The sequence below is a fragment of the Panthera pardus genome, unplaced genomic scaffold, assembly GCF_024362965.1.
Source record: "Panthera pardus isolate Hobbes unplaced genomic scaffold, ASM2436296v1 HiC_scaffold_6, whole genome shotgun sequence".
In the NCBI taxonomy this organism is placed as follows: Eukaryota; Metazoa; Chordata; class Mammalia; order Carnivora; family Felidae; genus Panthera; species Panthera pardus.
In genome coordinates this window covers 89,234,378-89,253,852 of record NW_026526991.1, presented here as the reverse complement: position 1 = coordinate 89,253,852, position 19,475 = coordinate 89,234,378, and the positions used below count along the sequence as shown (strand labels likewise).

Sequence of the window (19,475 nt, the reverse complement as noted above, 5' to 3'; positions counted from 1 at the left end):
TGATAGCCAATAGCTCTAATAAAACAAAGCTCAGCCACTGTGTTCCTGTTGTTTTAGAAAGAGAGCAATCTGGGGCGCAGGGATTACGCTCCCTTTGACTCGCGCTCTAGGCTGGGAAGCCTTCGGGCAAAGCCCTGGGGGCAGGACGCGTTGTTGTGTTTTTTTTTTTTTTTTTTTTTTTTTTTTTTAATCGATCCCGGAACCTTCGCTCGGGCGGGGAGCGCGGGAGGGGCGCGAGGGAGGGGTCTGGCTACGGGGCGCGGCGCCACTCGCCCATCCCCCGAGCGCGCGGCGGGGCGGCCGACCGGCGGCCGCGGAGGATGCGGAGGGGCGGCGACGCGGGCCCGACCCAGCCGGGGCGGCGGGGCGGGCGCCGCCCGAGGGGGTAGGGCGCGCGCGGGGGCGCGCCGGGCCGTGGAGGCGCGCTCCGGCCGCGCTCGCTCCGCGCTCCCTTCGCTCGCTCCCTCCTCCCTCGGCAGCCGCGGCGGCAGCAGGAGAAGGCGGCGGCGGCGGCTGGGGATCAGACATGGCGGCGGATCTGAACCTGGAGTGGATCTGCTCCCTGCCCCGGTCCTGGACTTACGGGATCACCAGGGGCGGCCGAGTCTTCTTCATCAAGTAAAGAGCAGGGGACGGCGCGGGGCCCCGGAGGGTGCGGGAGGCTGGCGGGAGGGGAAGAGGGAGCCGGGTCTGTGCCGCTTCAGCCCTCTCGGCTCCTCCGGCGCCCCCACTCACGCTCCGTCTCTGCCCCTTCTCTCATCCCTGCAGCGAGGAGGCGAAGAGCACCACCTGGCTGCACCCCGTCACCGGCGAGGCCGTGGTCACCGGACACCGGCGGCAGAGCACAGGTAACGCTGAGCCCGGCCGGGCCCGAGCGGAGTTGGGCTCCGCCGGGAGGAGGCGGCAGAGCCCCGGCCGCCCGCCTCCCCGCAACCTGCCCCCAGCCGCCGTCCCCCGGGAGGCGGCGAAGTGGGGCGGAGGCCAGCGGGGGTGGCCGCAGGTAGAGGGGCCGACGGGGGCCCCGCCGCGGGAGTTCTTTTGAGTCTCTGGACGCTTCTCTGTCTTTAGCTTTTCATCGCCACTTGGAGACGGCGCCCTCTCTTCCTGGGCCCTCTCCCCCATCCCAACCTGGACCCCTCCTCCTCCGCTCCCCCCTCCCCCCGCCCAGGAGGCCGACTCTCCTCTACCAGGAATCTGGGATCCTGAGTTTTTCTTCCCGCAGCCACTCCTAAATCCTTCCACCACCACCCTCGTCCCCTGATCTCAACCCCTTTTAACCTTTAGGAAGTCCTTCCCCACTCCCCTCCATGCAGCCCGGGACCCTGGCACTCGTCCGCCGGGATAATGGGATCCACATCCTCTCCCTACTCGTCGGACAGCTGCCTCTAGTCGTGCGGCTTCCTCCTCCTCCTAGGTGGGACTTGTGGGTAGGTGACTGATTGAGGAGGAGGAGAGGAGTTCGGGGGTGCTGCGCTCCTCTGTGTGACAGTGAATGGCTCAGGAAACGCTTGGCGCGTTTCCTCCTGCCACCGGAGCAGCAGCCGGAACCAAAGGAGGCATTTGCAGCTGCAGTTGCTGGCCAGCGAGATTCAAAGTCCCCGGCAGCAGCACAGAGGTTGCACAGACCGCCAGGAGGCGGTGGGCGTGCTAGGGGCTGTACCGCGTGTGGGCATTTGTGCCCTAATTGGAGAGGGTCGGCTTGGATGGGGGTCTCTCTGGTGCCTTTGCTGGCTCGTTTGAATCTAAATATGAATTGAAGTGGAGAAAGGTTGATGGTAGCTTCAGTGCTGGTCTGGCTTTCTTTTGTCATTCTTTGTTTACATTCGTGAAACTTGTTTGTCTTTGAAATGTAACATGTGTTCTCTTACTGGCCTCCCTCTGTTTCTGGTAATTGGAAAGGCTTGTGAATTGTTTGGGTCGAAGGTGAGGCCGGCTTCAGCAGTCCTTTAGAGCTGCTCTCTGGAATACTTTCTCTCCAACTATGAGATTCTGGGAGTCTCTTAGAGTTGCCAGGATATTGAACAAGCCTGCCTTTTCTATTAAATTCTGGAGTTGAGTTAAGTGACTAATACCCAAATTTGCAAAAAGGTGGAGGAGGAAAGGGAAAGCTGGTGTAGCAAGCATGATGAGGTTACATTTTTAAGGCATTTCTGACTAATACACGGTCATATTTCTTAACTCCCCGCTGCAGTCTTTGACTTCAGTATACTTTTCAGTGTTTTGCATGCATAATATCAACTCTGATGGCCTCTTTGCCATATGGATAATAAATTTATTTCACAAAAGACAGTACGGTATAATTATTTAGCCTAATCATCTTGTGGAATTATTTCATGCTTATTTTGGTTATGTGTAATATGCATTTGTATCCTAATTACCTCCACAGATTTGATAACATTGACACTACAGAAAAATTTTATTTTATATGATTTCACATTAATTTCTAAGACGGATCATGATTTCTTTTCTGGTTTGGTTTACTTTGTGTGGTTTTGTACACACATCATTGGTTTTTATTTCAGAGAGATTATGGTTAAATCCAAGCCACTTGTCATTTGTAATGTGTAGCAAATAAAATTACCATCATTCACCTGAATTGTTCCCAGGTTTATTACTTGAAACTTCACATCTCTTAAAGTCAAATCTGTAGAAACACATGTATTAAGTATGTGATATCAGAGTTCTTTTCCCCTAATTAAGTACTTAGGAAGTTTTTTCTCATCAGTGACACTTTCGGGATGGATTCATTTATGTAGCTGAAAGGTACTGTTTTAAATAGACACAGTGAGAAGAAGCAGGTGTTGCCTTTTATGCAGTGTTGGGTTTTTTGTTTTTTTTTTTTTTCTTCGTTTTTGGCCAACCATCATGGGTATTTTACCTAGGATTAGAAGGCTTTCCTTGCTTTTTTTGGATGCCAAAGAGTAGTTCCTTTTCACTTTGATCATTAAAGTGTATAATCATGTAAGATAATCTCTAATATTGTTCATACTTTTCTGGTGGCTTTAAATTTGAATTACCATTTTGCCAAAAACGATACTGTGTTGACTACGAGTTTTGTTACCAGTACAGCGTTTTTTTTTAAGAATCCTAAGAAATGAAAATACCCGATCATGAAAATGAATAATTAAAATAGATTGAAACTTATTTTGCTATCCCACTGAAGTAATACTAACTGTGAAATGTATGTTTTTTAGATTTGCCTACTGGCTGGGAAGAAGCATATACTTTTGAAGGTGCAAGATACTATATAAAGTGAGTTTTTTCATTGTGATTTTTTTTTTCCCTCAGTAATTTAAATGTTGTAATCTTCAATTGAATAGTTATATCTCTAGATATGATCATGATTTTTAAGGTCTATCATATAATATTGGCTTTATCCTTTATAGTGTTGTAATTTTGAGAGAAAAGGCAACACTCCTAGTTTTCTATGTTACTTGCCTAGACATTTCATTCATTTGGAAATCAGATCATTTATGGCCACAAGTACATTTTTGGTGCTCCTGCATATATTCCTGGGTGATAGAGCATTATAGTATTTTGTCTTTAGCATGTCACCACCCCCCCCTTTTTTTTTTCTTTTGAAGTGAATTCTGTTCGTGTGTATTTTGACCAAAGTTGTTAATAAGAAGCAAAAGTGACATGAGGTTAGGTCACAGTTGGATGAACAATGACAGAGCTGAAAGTAAAAACAAATAAACACTGATTATTTCACAAATATCTGTTGGAGCATTGTAATTTGCCTCAGTTTATTTAAATATATCAGGGTTTTTAAAATACAGATAACTTATGTTTGTTTGTGATTCAGTACAAGGTTCTCTCTAGAGCTTACAAAGGAGGGATAACCAGTCAGTCCTAACTTTTAATTCTATAGAACATTAAGCTAATTTCTATTTAGTGTTCTCTTGGTAGTACTTGGGGACAAATACAATGCTTGAGGTCAACAGTATGTAGGAAAGTTTTTTACTCCCCAAGGGGAAAATAAAGGTGGTTTTATCTTCATTTTAAATCAGATAAACTGTTTACTTAAGAGCTTGTTTTTGTTGTTTTAGAATTTTTTGTTTAATTTTAAGGAACTGAGGCTGAAAAGAGAATGTTTAAAACACAAGAATTGGTTGAGATGTCAATAGTTTATTAATCATAATGGATACCTAGCTGAAGTCACCTTTATTTCATTGGGCCCAGTAAGGTATTTTACTAAGTGACTTTTAAAAAAAATTTTTTTTTAATGTTTATTTATTTTTGAGAGAGAGAGGGCATGAGTGAGGGAGGGGCAGGGAGATAGGGAGACACAGAAACTGAAGCAGGCTCCAGGCTCCGTGCTGTCAGTACAGAGCCCAACACAGGGCTCAGGGCTTGAACTCGCAAACCTTGAGATCATGACCTGAGCCAAAATCAGACACTTAACCAACTGAGCCACTAAGGTGCCCCTACTAAGTGATATTTTTAAGATCACACCATACTTGTGTTAAATTATAATTAATTTGTATGGTTTTAAAATTTTTCAGAATGATATTTATGTAAAATGTCAAGGGATATTTATAGGTATTAGGAATGCTTGCATTTGAATATAGAAATAGAGAAAGCAGAAGTAAGCTATAGGAATGGACGATTTCATAATGTGGTTCTTCTCTGGATGTTTTTTATCACATCTTTTATTCGGAGATTGTGCTATACATCATTCTGTGATCTAAAAAATAAAGGCATAAGTGCAGAGTCACCAAGTATTTTTTTAGTGACTGTATTCATCCTGAATTAAAGTGAGTTTGTATTGCCATGAAAAGGATGCTTCTTTTTTTGGATGTAGTATTGATATTTCTGAAGGAAGGTTTTTTTGATGGAGTTCATTTATTTTTAGCCAAAATATTTTTACTGTACATTAAGTCTAGCTGATCTTACAAGAATAGGGGTAACAGTGTAATTCTCATATTTTAATTTCTGTGAATAGGTACATTCTTAGATGAACGTTTATTCAACAGTACAAAATGTTATTCTGTGTGGGCTGAATATGTTTTAATCCAGAACTGAGCTGTTAGAAAGACTGGATTTTTTTTTTTTTGTTCTAGCCATTTTGATTACATTTTCTTTTATGTTGACTTAAACAAATTAGAATCTTACTTGAATGTCATGCCCAAGTAAGTTTCTCAGGAAAATGAGGACAATATTAAGAAAGCTGTAATAATTTTAGTTTAGTTCTGAAGACATTTTAAACTAGTGGGTTTTAATCATGTGGTGTTAATAGACAACCAATAATTGTATCAGAAAGTAGTAATAAATTTATACTGTGAAAGTAATTTGTTCTAAAGTTGAGCATGCTATATAAATATATCAGTCATTAAATTTCTTTGAAATAAAATGATCATTGACAAATACATGATTTGCTGAATGTTTGGTGCTACTATTCCTTTCTAGATGTATCAGACTAATTTAAGATAGTTAAATCGCTAATGTAGGCCGTAATTTCCTAGAAACTTTTTGCTTACTTATCTTGTTATGAGCAATTAGGAATACTTTATCATTTTCACATGATGGGACATTACTTTTATCATAAATTTTGCGGTTCACCAAGTGCTTTCACATATATTGTCATGTCTGAATCTCATTTTAATCCTGGAAGTAGTCAGAAGAATTACTGTTTCCATTGTCACACCACATAATAAAACAACAGAAACATGCCTTTGGAACTTATAGTTTGCAGAGACAGCAAGATGAGAAACAGCAGGAATGTGAACTATATTTAGAATGTTCAGAGAAGAAAGGGTAGGACTCTGAAGTAGCAAACTGATTAATGTTGGTGGATATATTTCTCATTGTTGGTTCTTTCTTCGATGAAGAAAGGAGGTTATTGATCAAATTATAAGAAAGGAAGTGATACAGTGAACAGGGTAGTTTTTGTTCTCGTGGGAAGAGGGAAGATAGGTCAATTAAAGACACGTTGACCCTCTTGCTATTCCTAAGCAAGTGTTCCTGGGAGACTCCCTTAGCAAGAAGAAAGACCTAAAGTACTTGACTTATTTCTACTTTTGTTCCCAAGTAAGGTACATGTGACTCTCAGGTCATTTCTCTTCTGAACAAATGTTAGTGGTTGTTCAAAATGGCACATTGCCAAGAATAATTTATTTTTGAATAATACTTTGGTAGTGACCATTGCATCTCTAGGGGTGGTAAAAGGGGAAAGAGGACTGCAGTGGGGGTAAGTTGTAAGAGCTAGGCTGTGTCTGGACCTTCTTCAAGACTGTGGAGTTCAGTCTTCATGCCTTTAAGTTAGGCGGGCTGGAAATGGCAACCTCTAAATTCCATCCAGTTTTTAAAAATTCTTTGGATTTTATAATGTTTTGGGAATTTGCAAAAGTCTACAAAATGATGAACTCAGAGGGTCAAGAAGAGATGATGTGGGAAATATGGAAAGCTACTTAGCTTTCCTATCATGCCAACTATTTTAGTTTCTTCCTTAAACTTTGTGTAGATTAACTGCAGATGAGTGTGAAGTGTGTAGTGCCAGACTGGTGTGTGCTTTCTTTCTGTTGCTGCTGCGTTTTGTGCTTTGTATACATATCTTCCCTGGAGAGCTGCATGGAAACAGTTAATGGTGCTAATGTCAACAAAGGACCTGATCAGCGTTAAGAGTTGTATAGATTTGAATTGGGTCATCAGTTTACTTTGTACAATTTTTGAAATTGGTTCTTTAATAAAAGCTTACAGTTAGATAAAAGAATATATAATATAGAGAATGTATTTTACTTTAAATCCATTTGGTCAAAAAAATGTTAATGCTTGAAAATTATCCTAAAGTTGGATAATTTTTTTCTGAGAAAAGTGTTTTTCTGTATACTTTAAGCTAGCCAGCTTCAAAATTATCACGTTTATGTATAATAAATACATATGTACAGTGTTTGAATTTGGTTATTGAGTTTCCGTATTGCTTGTTAACACTTTATTTATTTATCTTTAGGAAGAATGCAGAAAATTATCAGTGCATTTTATAATTTATGAAGTGTAATTCTAGATATCCAAATAACTTAGTTTATGAAGTACAGAAGACAGTCTTATGTATTTGTAAGTTTTAAAGCTTTCTGCTACTCCTTGAAAATACTGCTTAATGACTCTGTAATGACAGGTCATGGTAGCTTAAAATGGATGTGTCATTGACTATTCCTTTGTGCTTCAAAGCTTTAAGATGGTTAACATTAGGTGCCAAATAAATCTTAAAACAATGCTCTCTGAATAGTGAGAAACTTTGTTCTGATTATTTAAAGGTCATTGTCTTATGTGGTAGAATTAGGAATCATAAAAAGTCTTTGCAGGGTAATAAAGTAGTATGTAAATTTTGTGAGGTTATATTTTCATATTGCTTTTTTTCTTGACTTAAAATTTTAAGTTCTGAAAATTGAACTTTTTCTTAGATATGCAAATATCTAAGTGTTTGATTTTTCACTAATGAAGTTTCATTTCAGTATCTTCAATGACTGGATCTAATGTGTGCTTAGAATTTCAAACTAACCTGCAGTGAAGAGAATTCTAGTTTGACATAGCCACTTAAGGTTGTGAGTGAGGGGGAAAAAAATCGTGTTTCTTCATAGATTATCACAGTTCGAACTATAAGCAAAGGTAGGGAACGTAACATAACTGCCACCAGGAATCTTAGAATATATTACTATATATTTGATATTTAAAATTGTTGGGTACATTAATACCATAATATTATAATTGGATCTAGCAATATAATGCTTCAGAACAGTTTATGGGCATTATATTTTTTATATTCATAACAGAGTTTTGGACTATAATATGTGATTCTTACACGTGTGAAGCAGTGTACGCTAATCCATTAGGTACAGCACAGCTATCAACTATGGTTTAAACCTTCTAGGAGTCTGTAATATTGGAAAGAACAGGCAGTGGGTTGAAAGAGGGAGATGGTGGGGACAACATGGACTTATTTAAGTGTTAGGTCCTTCAGTGTACCATTAGATGAATTTAATCTCCACAATGGCCTTTTACTGTTCTCTTTCCTTTTTTTTTTTTTTTTTTCTCTCAGATGAAACTGAAGCTTAAAGAGGTTAAGGGCCTATTGTAGGTCACATAGCCTCACTAGTCACTAGCATTCAAATTAAGATCTCTGGGCTAAAGCCCCTCTACACCTAAAAATACTGGACAGTAAATAAACAGCCCTATAATATGTATTTCTCCATAAGTGGGTTGCTTGGGGCTTAGAGGTGTCATTTCATGGAAACAAATACAGTAGTTAGGTTAGTAGGCCAACCTACAAATAAAAGCTTGTTCAACCCCCTAAAAACCTGTGACTAGTATTATAATAACAGGGTCTTGCAATTTGGTCATTCATTCACCTTCACTCAGGAGCACTTAGTAAATGCTGGGCACTGTTCCAGCTGTTCTGTAATACAGTGGGGAGACCCTGCCTTCCTGGAGCCTATACTCTAGTAGTAGAAACAAGACATTAAAACAAAAAATGGAATAAACATGTAGTTTAGAAATAATATCTTCTGGGACACCTGGGGCTCAGTTGGTTGAACTTCTGACTCGATTTTGGCTCAGGTCATGATCTCACAGTCAAGGGATCAAGCCCTGCATCGGGCTCTATGCTGACAGCACAAAGCCTGCTTGGGCTTCTCTCTCTCTCTCTCTCTCTCTCTCTCTCTCTCTCTCTCTCTCTCCCCACTTGTGCATGAGTGCTCTCTCAAACATTTTTTAAAAATTAAAATAGCATTGGGGCACCTGGGTGGCTCAGTCGGTTGAGCGTCTGACTTTGGTTCAGGTCATGATCTCGCGGTCTGTGAGAGCCCTGCGAAAGGCTCTGTGCTAACAGCTTGGAGCCTGGAGCCTGCTTCAGATTCTGTGTCTCCTTCTCTCTCTGCCCCTAACCCACTCACATTCTATCTCTGTCTCTCTCAAAAATAAGTAAACATTAAAAGAAAATTAAAAATTAAAATAGTATCATCTTAAAGGAAAAGTAGAGTGTTTTGTGACAGTTTAGGAAAGTTTCAATGATGAAGTACATTTAGAGTTTCAAGATTGGGACATCAGACTTCCGGTCTTAGTGAATTTTTTTTTTTCTTTTTTTTTTTTAATGTTTATTTATTTTTAAGAGACTGAGAGAGACAGAGCACGAGCAGAGAAGGGGCAGAGAGAGAGGGAGACACGGAATCCGAATCAGACTCCAGGCTCTGAGCCGTCAGCACAGAGCCCGACGTGGGGCCCGAACCCACGAACCGTGAGATCATGACCTGGGCCGAAGTCGGCCGCTTAACCGACTGAGCCACCCAGGCGCCCCTCGGTCTTAGTGAATTTTACCATGGAATCCCGTTCTCCTTTTTAGCCCCAGGACCACTGCCAGGACCAGGCCTGCTCAGTGTGTCTTTATAGTTTCTGTGGGTAGCTTAATGCCTGGCATCCAGTCAGTCTCTAAAAGTGGTACTGATGGTGATGATGTTGGCCTCCAGTCTTTGAAGGAGTTAACCGGGACCGAATAACAGGCATCCGCATAACTCAGGTAGTTGCATTTTGAGAACCCTTTTTGATTTCTCAAATGTTTTTTCCCTTAATGTAAGTAGATTTGTTTTGTTTCTTTGTTTGTTTTTATGCCTGGCGTATCTTTAGGAAGGAGAAAGAAATGAAGAGTAGAAAAATATAAAGTTAGTTAGAAGAGTGAGAATTGGAGGCCCTGGAGACTGGCCAGATGTATACATCCCTGTATAGCCACCTTTATCTGTCCGTGGTAGATAAGGTGTTTCTTAGCATTTGTTGATAAATGCACCTCTCCTGTGACTTTTTAATTTTTCTGTAATAGATTATGTATAAATTGGGGTCAAATATTAAAAGTTACATGTAGATGTGAGGGTATGGATGGAATTCAGATAGGTTGATATAAATGACTGGTAGGGTAAATTCATGGGGGTGGGAACCATGTATAATGTGTGTGATGTCTAGTGATAACTACCATGCTGGTAAGTGATGTTAATTAGCATAGAAAATGCTGCCATACTGTTTGGAGCTATATTGTGTCTGGTCTTCGAATGGCAGGCTGAGATTTTTATTTTCTAGTTTGCCATGGCAGATAATTTTTGGTATAGCATTAATAGTGCAAAGTGAAGGTTTTAAGGGAAATTTAATATAGGCAGATGGATTAGAAAGGGGCAAACCTGGAATCAAGGAGAGCAAGTTCTGGATCTGTTGCTATAATAATCTGTGAGTAAGTTGCTTGAACCAAGTTAGTAGTAGCAGGAATGGAAAGGAAGAAGGCCATCGATCAAAGATATTAAAGAGGAGTTGACAGGCTCTATGACTCGTGCTGAGCTAGGAGGTTGACAGAGAAAGAGGTCATAAGCTACTCAAAGTCTTTGCGTCTGAGTGACTACAAGAATGATTGGTACCCTGACTGGAATAAGGTAGTAGGTGGCGGGGAGGGGGGTGGGGGGAAGCTCTAGGTGGAAGTGTTAATCATGGTTTAGTCTTTGAGCTGTTTGAGAGGACATAGCATTTTAGGTGGCAAAAATCGGCCTTTCCAAAGCACTCCCAACATTATCTTCTATTTCTCCTTCACAAACAAGAAACACAACGCTTTCTCCCCAAAACATCCTATTCCAGCTACCTAGTAGACTGTACATGCATATACATCCAAGCCAGAAATGTCATAGTCACCCATCCAGTTATTCATTCAACAAATACTTATGGGTATTTACTGTGTGCCAAGTGCTGTAGGCTTTGTGAAGGACAGACATGGACCTTGCTTGTAAGGAGCATACAGGTATTTTGTGGGAGAGGCCATAATAAAATAATCACAAATATGTACTTGTAGATGGTGATACATTCTGTGAAGTGTACATCATGCTTTGAGCAGATATATGGAGCGGACTTGGCCCAGTATGAGGGTTACTGGAAGAGGACTTTCTAACAAATCAGAGAAATAAGCCTGCCTCTGAAAGTTCAGCAGTGAAATTCCCAGAGTGGATCAGAACAGAGCAGCACAAAATCATCTGAAAAATGAAAAATAAATAGCATCTTGGGCTTGAGACTGGACCATAACCTGAGTGAAAGTTTTGCCCTGTCTGAAGACTTGGGGTGGATTGGTGTGGTATAGAAATTGAGTAAAAGGAGAAAAACTACGGAAAGGCAAGTCTTCAGCAACTGGGTTTGATTATTATTTTAGTCCCAATGACAGGGTCTTCCAATCACTTGTTCACAGATACATTCTTTCTTGCGATTCTCTTCAACACATTTTGAACTCCTAAATGTGCCTTAGTGATTAAGATCTATCACTAAACAAAATAGACCAGAACACTATCTTTCTGGGGAGCAGGGTGGGGGGCAGGGTGCAGAATGTCAGACAAAGTAAGCATTAGTAAATAAATTTTAGAGTGTGTGATAATATGCAAATGCTGTAAGACAAAAATAGGGCAAGGTTTGGTCATCAGGAGAGCAATGATGAGGAATGAATGTGGGAAGAAAGCTGAAATCAGAGAGGTGACGGGTTAGACTGGGGCCTCATTGGTTGGTGTAATTGGCTGTTACTTAGGAAAATAGGAAACCACTGCAGGCTGAGTAGAGGAGGCACATGATCCGGCATTACCCTTTGAAAGGGTCACTTTGCTGTGTTTATCAGGAGATTTGGGAGAGCTAACAGAGCCCTTCCAGAGGAAGTTCTCTTCCACGTGAGATTTTTCTCCTTATATTTTTCCTTCTTAGCATTTAACGAGATTATGCTTAAATATTGAATTGCATAATTACTGTTTCTTTTAAGCTGCTTGATGATCAGTTACCGTTAATTTAATAGCAGCTTTTTGCGGGGGGGGGGGGGGGGAGGGAGCACCATGGCCATATTAAATAAACCTCTCCATCCTTATTTCAGAGACAGTATATTTAAAAAGTACATGTTAGAATCAAGGCAACGCTTGTTTAATGCCTACTTGCTCACACTGTGTATGTATGGTAGGTAAGATTCATGAAAAGCAGTCTTGTTCATTGCTGTATTTTTAGTCCCTCAGCCTAAGCTTTTCTCATAGTAGGTCTTAAATAAATATTTGTTGATTGAATGAGTTTTGATGACAGCCAACTTAATTCCATGCTTATTCAGAAACCTTAAAATTTGCCTCCTTGTGAAATTTACATACTCTCTTCATGTGACATTTATCTATCCTATATGAATTAGTAAATCATCCGTTTGTCAAGTTTGCTGTATGTGATTCTTTGTGAGACAGAAAGGATCTGCCTAGAGGCCTGATTGTAGGACCTGATCCATGACTATGCCAAGATAATGCAGGGACCTGAGAGCTGGGAGACAGCTGAAATCCAGACCTTACCAACTGCCATGACATTTCCATTTAGAAACTTTCACATCAGGCTGCTGTGGCTTTTAGAACACAAGGGAGACTTTGAAGTCCATACTGTTGTGAAAGCATGGGTAAAGTGAATGTAGACCAGTCTTTAATATACTGAAATCAGTGGGTCCTATAGAAACCTGAGAGAACTAGAAAGTAGTGCTCATGAGGTACAGATGATAGAAGTTTTAGAGCCAGTTGGGGAACTGTGTGGCCATTTGGGAGTAGCCTCTGAGCTATTTGGGAATTATTCTCTGAAGTGGCCAGCAACTTCAGAAGCACTTAACTCTTTGAAGTCATAATAATCTTTATGTTTTCCACATCCGGCACATAATAGGCAATTAGATGTTTGAAATGAAGACCTATTACAGATTGTAAGAAAAGAAAGTTTTTACCCAAATCTGAACATCCCAGGGCATTTTTCTGCTTTCCACTTATCATCCAGTCAGGATTCTTACTGTGGCAAATATCAGTGACCCTAAGCCAATGGTATATGCAAAAACAGAACTGGTTTTCCACATTAATTCCAGGAGGGATACAAAGGAATTCTTCAAGGCTCTTACCTTTTTTCACTTTAGACAGCTTCTTTCCAGCCCCAAGTAATACCATTTTAGTTTTTAAGTCCAAAAGGTAAGTTTTCTTTTCCATACTCAAAAAAAATCTTAGCACTTTGACCATCTTGAATCACAGCAATGACTGACCCTCTGGTACTCAGCAATTTTCTGTCCTTGGCTGCAGCCAAAATTACTATCGGCAAACCTTCCAGAAACCATGTGATTGGAAAGGTCCAGTTCACCATAGGAAGCAAGGGTGTGAAAGACTACAAGATCAGAGGTCTGCTGCTCCTCCCTTATAATATAGTACAATGTGCTTAAGGCCAGGAAGATGGTGAACCTGAACATCTGCAGAATTTCAAGAAGTGATAGTATCACTGATCTTCAAGGAAGCTTTGTATAGTACCTTGCAGAGTGACCAGCCCTAGATCTGGGACAGTGGAGCAGAAGGGTTGAATTCTGGAGAAGAAACTATGAAATCAATCTTAAACTGGCTGTTGTGAGCAAAGGAGATGGAAGAAATCAACTTTGATTTAGTACAAGTAGCAGTAGACCCCCAGCGTGATCAAAACTCTACCCTGCTGTGGTAGGCCAGTGATTCCATCTGGTTCTTCTGAAGTTACTGGCCACTGCTGAGACTCATTGCCAAATAGTACCAGTGCTTGAGTAATGCTACCAAAACTTGCTTGCTACATATCTCCTATTTCTTCTAATTTCCAAAAGAGTTAGATTCTTTACACATTTTTCCTCTGAGATGAAAAATAGTTCTAGTCTTCACACTGAGTTCACTCCAACAGCTTTTGCTAAACTTGGTTGAAGGTGCATATAATACCCATTTTATTAAATATTTATTTATAAAGCTGTTCAAACTAAAATTTAAAACACAGTGAAGTAGAACAGTATAGCAGAGTCTTGAAATGAACTCCTTGCCCAGCTTCATAGTACAAAACGATGATAGAGGGAAAGTAACATGTTAAATTTAGTCAGTTTTTTTTTCCCTCTGTTGAAAATGAATCTTCTATGCTACACTTATTTTTTTTTTTTAATTTTTTAATGTTTATATTTGAAAGAGAGTGCGTGAGTGGGAGAGGGGCAGAGAGAGACTAAGAATCTGAAGCGGGTGCCAGGCTCTGAGCTGTCAGCCCAGAGCCCAGTGCGGGGCCCCGAACCCATGACCCGTGAAATAATGACCTGAGCCGAAGTCAGATGCTCAACCGACTGAGCTGAGCACTCAGGCGCTCCTGTATTACATTTATTTTGAAAAATTTGTTCAATCCCAGAAATACAGATGCATTGTAATAATGATGCCATTTAAAATAATTCACTAGGAGTGCCTGAGTGGCTCAGTCGGTTGGGCACCCAACTCTGATTTCGGCTCAGGTCATGATCTCACGGTCATGAAATGGAACCCCCTGTAGGCCTCTGAGCCTGGTGTGGAGCCTGCTTAGGATTCTCTCTCTCCCTCTCCCCCTCCTTGCTCACATGCATGCACTCTCTCAAAAAATAATGATTCCAAGTCAAGTAAGAATCTATATTTAATGTGTGTACTTTTTTCTCAACCTTTTTCTTAAATTTTTAATGTTTATTTTTGAGAGAGAGAGAGAGTGCGCACACGTATGTGTGAGTGCGCACAAGCAGGGGAGGGGCAGAGAGAGGAAGACAGAATCCGAAGCAGGCTCCAGGTTCTGAGCTGTCAACACAGCCTGATGCGAGGCTCACCTCAGAACCGCGAGATCGTGACCTGAGCAGAAGTCGGACGCTTAACCGACTGAGCCGACCAAGTGCCCCTTCCCAACCTTTTATATAATGTTTTTTTTTCCTGATTATAGAAGTAATGTATTTTTTAAATAAAAACATTTGGAAAATACTAAAGAATATGAAGAAAATAAAAAATCAACCAATCCTGTTGTGCCAAGAGAATTTGTTAATGTTTCAGTATATATGCATACACATGTGTTTTTTTAAAGTTTTGGGTCTTATTGCTAATATTGTGTTGAATACTATTTTCATTAGGTTTATTGTGTGTTATACTCATGAGAAGATTTTTAAATAACTCTGATATTCCGTCTTGTGAGCATATAATTGTTTAAATACTTCTCTATTTTTAGATGGCTATGTTTTCTACTTTTTTGTGGTGAGAAAATTCTATGTAACATTCTTATAATGCATGTCTATTTCCTAGACTTGGAATTATTTGGAAAGGATATGACCTTTTTAAAAGCTTCACTACCTTAACATTTTGCCAAATTGCTCTCTAGAAGATTTGTGTACATTTATGTTCTCTCCTGAAGTATCTGAGAGTACTTGAAAGTGCCCCCATTTCTGTAATAAACACTCTTGATTGGACAGGTGAAGTTTAAAGGTAACTGATAGAGAATCTACATGGATTGTTGTTAGTGATGCAGATGGTTTAGAACAAGGATTAGTCTTCCAGTTACCTGTTGCCACATAATCAACTACCTCAAATCTTAGTGACTTAAAACAATAGTGATTTATAGTTTCTTCCCTTTGGGTTGACTGAGTTCAGCTGGGCCATTCCTCTGTTCTTTGTAGTAGAACTGAGGTTATTCATACAGATACATTCAGCTGGAACTTGGCCATGGCTGGAATATCCAGTCTTGTCTCATGGCCTCTCATCACTTCGTGCTCTATGTACAGTTTCTTTGTAACAAGGCAGCTGGCTTCTAAGGGGGAACATTCTAAGAGGACAAACTCTAGTGCAGAGCACTTATAAATCCTTTGCTCACATTATACTTGCTTATGTCCCATTGGTCAAAGCAAGTCACAAACTAAGGCCAAAATCAAAAGTGGGAGAGGACTACACAAGCCTGTGAATACCAGAGATGGGAAATAAGTTCCAACTCTAATTGCTTAGCAATAGCAGTTTGGAGCACTGTATTCAGAAGAATTTGGAGACCAGCTTCTGTCTGAATCAATAGAAAAGCATATTGTGATGAGCTAGTGATGTTTGTAAGGGTTTAAATGAGGACGTGGGTATACTGGTTGTACTTACCGTACTTTAATGTCTGTGAATGTATACCATAAAGCCACAAACCTAAAAAATGAAAGCAATCCATGAGCTTGTATGTAAGCCCAAATAGTTAAAAAAATATTTGAGTACTTGAGTAAAATGAGTCTTAACCTTTTGTTCGTCCTGGTTTCATGTTGGCAGTTAATACAGTTGGTGTAGAATAAAATATCAATGATAGATAGTCTCACCTATGTATGCATTTGCATGTGTATTTGTGTGGGGAGAGATTTTAAGTGCTGGACTGAGTTGTCAACTTGACCTTTGGATCAACTCATGTGATTTAAACAGTAATTATAGGTGGCAGTATTTCTGAGTAGGCACTATAACACTGCATTCAAAGGAAGACTTAAAGGAAAATATTATTTTATTCCATACTATATATACTGTCTTTTCTCTGCATTCGTGTGTGTGTGTGTGTGTGTGTGTGTGTGTGTAAACAAAATTGAGATTGTACTTAACAACTGAGATTAAACTATGTAGTTTTTATTTAATATGTCTTTTCATATTAGTAGTTATAAGTCAATTTCAGGAGCTACAAAAATATGCTTTGATTATTTAGGCATACCTCTATTATTGGACATTTAGCTTTAAAAATTTTTTTCCAATTTCTAAAAGTGTGTAGTGAACATACTCCTACATAAACTTTGTGGTCATTTGCAAATATTTTTAGAAAATGTTTGTTAGATATAGAATTGCTGGCTTAGGCTATATGTGTATTTTATCTTTTGGCAAATATAGTAAAATCCTGCTCTCCACCATAAATGGGGTCTAAAAATATTGAAATTATTAAAATGCCTACTTATAAGATTAATGAAAACATTATTTCTCACTAAGACCATGGAGTCACACACACAGAAAAAAGTAGAAAGTGATAAAAAGCGATGCATTGTGCAAAAGTGACTGCATAATGAGTCAGAGAGCCCCGGATCACAGTACATTCAATTCCTGAATTCGTTTGGGAATTGGAGTTGGGCCACCTATTGGAAACATTTGATAGACACATTCATGGTTTTACTGTTTGTGGTTTACACTTAGTCCAGCTGTCTTCCAAAAAATCTTTTCCATTTTATCCTTGAACCAGGCAGGGTTTGGCGTTATCCTCTTTTGTACTCTTGCCAGCACTTGGTATTCCCAGACTTAAGTTTTGGCTAATGTCTTGGACAAAAATTGTACCTTGTTTGAATTTGCATGTTCTTGGTTTTGGCTATGCTTGGCATCTTTTTTCCTATCTGTTGCCAGTTTGAATGTCTTTGTGAATTGTCTCTTCCATATATTTTGTTTTTCTGTTCTGTCAGAGATTTGTATTTTTGATGCCTGAGCCATTTAGCTTAGTAGAGATCTCCAAAGTATTTTTGGTTTTGTAACCCTACAGGTGAAAAGTTTTTGATTATACACCCCCATTTCATGTGTATTTATAAATTATGTACATGTATTGCTGTCAGTTCATGTGTTACATATTAGTAAAGCTTACTTTTTCTTATTTTATCATGATTTAAAAGTTCATGTATGTATGGGTGCTAAATATGGTTTGCCACAACCCAATGGAAAGTCTTGTGTGCATTCACCTAGAAAACCACGAGTTCAGAGCTATGATTTAGGCCCTTTATCAGCCACTTAGATTTGCTAAGAGGAATGCGCTCTCTGTACCACAGTGTACATAATTTGTAAGTCTGTGGGCACTGAGTACTCTAGTAAAGTAGAAAGTAGCCATGGGTCAGACATTGGTTCTGTTACTTCTTTTTTTTTTTTTTTTTTAAATTAAAAAAATTTTTTTAATGTTTATTTATTTTTGAGAGAGAAAGACAGAGCATGAGTGGGGAAGGGGCAGAGAGAGAGAGAGGGAGGCACAGAATCTAAAACTGGCTCCAGGCTCTGAGCTGTTAGTAGAGAGCCCGACACGGGGCTTGAACTCAGAAACGGCAAGATCATGACCTGAGCTGAAGTCGGTCGCTTAACCGACTAAGCCACCCAGGTGCCCCTTTAATTTTTTTTTTTAATGTTTATTTAGTTTTTTTGAGAGACAGAGTCGGGGAGGGGCAGAGAGAGAGGGAGACACATAATCACAAACAGGCTCCAGGCTCTGAGCTGTCAGCACAGAGCCCATTGCGGGGCTCGAACTCACAAACCTGGAGACCATGACCTGAGCTGAAATCGGACGCCCAACCGACTGAGCTACCCAGGCGCCCCTGGTTCTGTTACTTCTATTAACCATATCACTTTGAGAATATGTCTTAGTCCTGTTATGTACCAGTTTCTTTTTGTCTTGCCTATTATATAGGCTTACGATGTTATGAGTTAATTTATATAAACAAACTCTGAAAAACTGTGAAACATGGTGTAGGTATGAAATACCTGAGTATTTATTTATTTTTTAAATTTTAATTCACATGAGTATTTGTTTTGCAAGTTCATAACATTGGGTAAAAAGAATTCATTTCAATGTTATTTATGCTGGAAAACAGCTTAAGAATCAGGGCTACTAATAGTGGTTCTGAAACATCTTTTTAAGTCTTTAGCCCATGTAGATTTTAGACCTCTTGAAGGTAGGAACTTCACCAACACTTACTATTATATGTAACAGCAAGTATTAGTGGTAGTGTAGTATATTTTCAATAATACACATATTTGGGTTTTTTAAATTTAATTTTCAAAAATGTTTCTTCATTTGTTGAGAGAGAGGGAGAGCGTGAGCGGGGGGAGGGACAGAGAGAGACAGAAAAAAGATCTGAAGTGGGCTTTGCTCTGACGGGCAGAGAGCCCTATGTGGGGCTCGAACTCATCAACCACGAGATCATGACCTGAGCCGAAGTCGGAGGCTTAACCAACTGAGCCACCCAGGTGCCTCTATATTTTGTTTTTAAAATGCTGTTTTCTTAACAGAAACCCATGGGGGAGGGGAAGGAAAAAAAAAACAGAGGTTAGAGTGGGAGAGAGCCAAAGCGTAAGAGACTTTTAAAAACTGAGAACAAACTGAGGGTTGATGGGGGGTGGGAGGGAGGGAAGGGTAAGTGGTGGGCATTGAAGAGGGCATCTTTTGGGATGAGCACTGGGTGTTGTATGGAAACCAATTTGACGATAAATTTCATATATTAAAATAAATTAATTAATTAAAAATAAATAAAATGCGGTTTTCTACCTAAGAAAGCCTTGTGATTTAGGAATTAGAAATCGGTTTATTTGTGAATTGCCTGGTGGCACTGAGAAAGATTTTCTTTAAAGAGTAAAGTAGCTCTTGTCTAGGGCTGCAGATAAAAAAGGCAGGACCTAGCTCGAATATATTCTCCAGGGTAATGAAGAATTTAAGGCATCATAACATTAGGGACTCCTACATAGGCAAGTGGAACTGAATTAAAAGGAGAGAATGCTAAAGGCAATATATAATATAGTATGCCCAGGAGTTACTGTGAAAAGGCATTTTGAATGTAGATGTTGGTGTTTTTAAAATATACATTTTATAAATTTTTTTGAAAAAATTTAGCTGTAGAATAAATTATCTGCAGAAGAGGGTGAATGAAGGATGGAGAAGAACTGAAACCCTGGTCGTTAATAAACAGGAGT

General features: G+C 39.8%; 1 protein-coding gene across 20 annotated transcripts in view; it reads left to right on the top strand.

Annotated features, from left to right (window-relative positions):
- The first annotated feature begins 253 nt into the window (after positions 1-253).
- Positions 254-19,475, top strand: part of PLEKHA5 (pleckstrin homology domain containing A5) — a 240,420-nt gene continuing 221,198 nt past the window's right edge. For 4 of the 20 annotated variants that reach the window (XM_019452120.2, XM_053895170.1, XM_053895176.1 and 1 more), the window contains exons 1-3: positions 301-618; positions 769-848; positions 3,195-3,252. In XM_019452120.2, the coding sequence (XP_019307665.2) occupies positions 527-618; positions 769-848; positions 3,195-3,252 (230 nt within the window). In that variant the 5' untranslated portion in view covers positions 301-526. Of the gene's footprint in view, positions 619-768; positions 849-3,194; positions 3,253-10,813; positions 11,522-11,551; positions 12,183-19,475 lie in introns of those variants that run through there. The other 16 variants (XM_053895172.1, XM_053895171.1, XM_053895178.1 and 13 more) reach the window with 12 other exon arrangements.